This window comes from Gigantopelta aegis, unplaced genomic scaffold (assembly GCF_016097555.1).
Source record: "Gigantopelta aegis isolate Gae_Host unplaced genomic scaffold, Gae_host_genome ctg7535_pilon_pilon, whole genome shotgun sequence".
In the NCBI taxonomy this organism is placed as follows: domain Eukaryota; kingdom Metazoa; phylum Mollusca; class Gastropoda; order Neomphalida; family Peltospiridae; genus Gigantopelta; species Gigantopelta aegis.
The window spans coordinates 5,648-10,466 of NW_024535894.1; the positions used below are offsets into that span (position 1 = coordinate 5,648).

Here is a 4,819-nt window from a genome sequence, read left to right on the forward strand (position 1 = left end):
ACATTACTTTATTCTAATTGTATTTTATTATTGCCTTTATTATTCTATTGTATTTGTATTATATTATTGTCTCTATTACTGTATTGCATTTGTATTAATACCATTGTTCTACTGTATCTTGTCACTATACAGTTTATATATCATGTTCCTCATATGCCGTTGTGTAACGGCCTGGGCGTAATAAAGTTCTGTTCTGTTCTGACTATATGTAGGTGATAACCACTGTACTGTGGTGTTGGCACTAGTCACTGGGTAATAACTACTGTACTGAGGTAATAGCACTAGTGACTAGGTATAACCGCTGTACTGAGTTGCTAATACTGTGGTGATAACTTCTGTACTGTAGAAATTATAAATATTATTAGTAACTGATAACATTATTATTTCACTGGTATTTTCAAATATTCAATGAAATAGGATAAATAAATTAATAAATATCATCATCATATGATCATTAATATAAAAACAATTATTATTATCATTATTAATAATAATAATAATGTAACAGTATTATTATTATTATTATTATTATTATTATTATTATTAAACAATGTTTCTTATTTCTATTCTCAGGTATGGCCTCTTCATTACTGGGATCTAGTGAAGACGGGGTATCCTGTCCCCTGTGTATCAGTGTGTACGAAGATCCAAGGACATTGCCGTGTGGACACACGTTCTGCTCAAACTGCTTGCAAAGCCACATATCTGCCTCTATCAGTCCTGACAAAACCTTTAGATGTCCTATGTGCATGCGTTCCATCAACATCCCAGATGATAAAAAAGAAGCCAACACATGTGCCTCACTGTTTCCCCTCAATGTGGCCTTAACCCGCGCCATAGATGAAGTGAAGCAGTTGAAACGACGTGAGTTGACCAGCTGGTGTTGAAAGTATAGTATGCACGAAGTTAACATTCACTTTTACCAGTAAAACTCTCCAGTATTTTCACGTTCAACATTGTTAATATTAATAATTATACAAATACAGATATCTTGAGGGTGGGGAAAGCGGTGGTGGGTGTGAAGTGTCTGGTTTGAGGTTTTCATGCTAGTTAAATGCTGGTAAATGTTAACAGTCTAACTAACATATTTATGTGATCTAACTAAAATTATAATGCTGCAATTAGAAGTGATATTAATTAAGTCTTGATTAGATATTTAATATTAATTTATAATTATTTAACAGTAATAGTATTAGGCCAACCTTTAAGTTATTTCCTGTAACCTTATATACACAATGTAACTGTAGAGTAAAATATTTATACATATAAAGATAATTAAAACATTTTTTGTTGCTACTTTCATGTCTCAGCTCATCAAATTATAACTTGTATAACAACAAAACATTGTTTGAGTCATTATTATTTTACAGTTATTTTATAATTTTATTATAATTATTACTATATTTATTAATATGCTGATTATTACAATAATTATACATATTATTATTAGGGGTGCAACGATACGATCAAAACGGTATTGCGATATATTGCTATACGACAAACCGTATTGCAGTATGTATTGCGATATAGATCTGATATTTATGGATTTGTTTAATGAAGGCAGAAGCGAAACAAATCCAATTGTGTAAATTTAATATAATGAAATAAATTATAAATGAAAGGAATAAAGTGTATGAATTTGAATTACCATATATATATATATATATATATATATATATATATATATATATATATATGTATGTATGTATGTATGTATATATATATACATACATACATACATACATACATACATACATATATATATATATATATATATATACATACATACATACATACATACATACATACATACATACATACATATATATATATATATATATATAACGTATGAGTATTCAGTACTGTGTCCAGAAAGTTAATAAAAGATAACACCGTTGGGACGATTGACAGCCTGAGATAACTCCAGGGAACATTTTTGTACACTACTATGACCTACCTTTAATTACCGGTAGATTTCCCTTACGTTTTGTCCAGACAAAAATCGTGAAGAAAAAAAAAAAACCCAACATTACAATGACAAATATTCCACATACTAGACGGCCACCTATATCGAGGGGCGGGACGTAGCCCAGTGGTAAAGCGTTCACTTGATGCACGGTCGGTCTAGGATCGATCCCCGTCGGTGGATCCATTGGTCTATTTCTCGTTCCAGCCAGTGTTCCACAACTGGTGTAACAAAGGCCGTGGTATGTACTACCCTGTCTGTGGGATGGTGCATATAAAAGATCCCTTGCTGCTAATCGAAAAGAGTAGCCCATGAAGTGGCGACAGCGGGTTTCCTCTCTCAACATCTGTGTGATCCGTAACCATGTCTGACGCCATATAACCGTAAATACAATTTGTTGATTGTGTCGTTAAATAAAACATTTCCTTTCTTCCTATATATCACCGGCTTCGGTGGCGTCGTGGTTAGGCCAGTTTGGAAAATTATACATTATTGTGATTTGGAAAATTATACATTATTGTGATAAGACTTCGGAATTTGTTGACTTAGATTTTAAGATAGCACATAACATTATATTCACATATTCCAAATTATTTAAATACGGTAAAGTAGTATCTAGCCAATGTCCTGTTTGTTTTAAACAAGAAGAAGATATGTGTCATTTATTATTGTATTGTGATGAACTTTATGATTTAATTTCTATTTTTCATGAAATATGTATTTATATGTTTACGGATAATGGTTTTTCTGTAGAATTGTTAAAAAAATTATTGCTTTTTTGCTCAAATGAATTCATCAATGCTTTGCTCTCAATATATAGAATATCTGTTTTCAAGAGACGTTTAATAGCGGAATCAAGGGGTGTAAATATTAATATTGTTAACTTTTTTAAGCATTATATGCATCAGTACTTCTTAATACTTTTAAATAAATATCGCTTTAAAAATAGATTTTCTGCATTTATTAATAAATATATTAAAAATAATATTTTTCTTGATCTAAATAAAGATGAATTAGTTTTTAAATACCCACTTGAAAACTGATATTTATATTTAGTATTTTTCTTTAAAATGTCATATTATCTTATTAGATCAATATCCCTCAATTTTCTTTTTAATGTTTGCGTGTGTTTGTGTGAATGTGTGTGAGTTTGTGATAAATGTGTGAGTGGTTCTATGCGAAAGTATGTGCGTGGATATGTGTGAATCTTTTTATTATTTTTATTTGTAAATTTTATGTATATGTGCAATATTGAGTTTCACAAATAAAAATATTTTTTAAAAAGGCCATCGGTCTACAGGCTGGTAAGTACTGGGTTCGGATCCCAGTCGAGGCATGGGATTTTTAATCCAGATACCGACACCAAACCCTGAGTGAGTGCTCCGCAAGGCTGAGTGGGTGTAAACCAATTGCACCGACCAGTAATCCATAGCTGGTTCAACAAAGGCCATGGTTTGTGCTATCCTGCCTGTGGGAAGCGCAAATAAAAGATTCCTTGCTGCCTGTCGTAAAAGAGTAGCCTATGCGGCGACAGCGGGTGTCCTCTAAAAAACAGTGTCAGAATGACCATATGCTTCACGTCCAATAGCCGATGATAAGATAAAAAAAAAATTCAATGTGTTCTAGCGGTGTCGTTAAATAAAACAAATTTTACTTTACTTTTCCTTCCTATATCGACTTCAATGTGATCTCCCAGGCTAAAAATCGTGTACTTTTTCGCCTGCTGCCAATTCGTGTCATCGCTAAGTTAAAGTCACCGCGTAAACAGACGAGTGGTATGCATGGTTATTTGCATACATTCTGTTTGTTTGTCAAATAAGATACAAGAAAACAATAACGTGTAAAAATCGCGATACACAAAACTGTACCGCGGTTCGTTTCGAGCTGATGAAACATCGTAATATACCGGTATACCGGTTTATCATTGCAGCACTAATTATTATATATATTATACATGATTATTATTATTATTATTAAGAAATAAAGAAATAAAATAAAATTATTTATATAGTTTTATTCGGAAACTATTCTGAGAATTGTTTATTTTTTAAAATAACAATATTGAAATACAGAATTTGTAATATTAGTTTGTACTATTTAATATACTAGTATATTTTTAATCTTAAATAAACGCCACAATAGTAGAATGCAGATGTGAATTGTTTTGGTGGTGTTGTTTTTCTTCTAAATAATACATCAGAAAACATTTAAACAAAACACTGAGTAGAATGAAGGGTTCACCAATTTGCATGTTGCTAATTATAATTCATGTTGCTAATTATAACTATTTTACAGTGAACTCGCACAAATACACAAACACAGTATTAGGCTTAGATAAATTTTAAACAGCAGATCTCTTGTAGTCTTTCTAAAAACTATTAATTTCCATCATTTCAGGGTACATAATTTTACCCTTCGTATCCTTTGACAAAAACCCTGGGAGTAAATATAGTAAAACTAAAATAATAAATAAAAGTCCTAGTTCAAGCCAGCTATAGAACTATCGTTGTTCAACTCAATGCATTAACAGAACATTGATGACACCCAATGTATGTTTTGTGCTGGGGTGTTGTTTAAAAAAAATGTATTAGAATAAATATTTTCATTAATAGGTTTATTATTATTATTTTAGTTAACTAAAATTTAAGATTACTAATGAATTCTTCACCATATAATGGATTTTACAAAATTAGTTATCTTACAAATTAATTATTACACGTATTATTAACTTTTAATTAGCCTAGGTCTGTTTATTATTAATATCCCGTATTGAGGTAGATATCTATGGGTACAGCTGTGAGTTTATTATTATTAATATCCCGTATTGAGGTAGATATCTATGGGTACAGCTGT

The 4,819-nt window shown here is 30.9% G+C and overlaps 1 protein-coding gene across 1 annotated transcript; it reads left to right on the forward strand.

The window, feature by feature from the left end:
* Positions 1–573: 573 nt before the first annotated feature.
* LOC121366864 (tripartite motif-containing protein 59-like) lies at positions 574–887 on the forward strand (the record flags this gene model as incomplete). The annotated part of the gene is made up of 1 exon (XM_041491136.1): positions 574–887. A coding segment is annotated over one exon (314 nt), but the record flags the coding sequence as incomplete, so codon positions are not given.
* Positions 888–4,819: the final 3,932 nt, after the last annotated feature.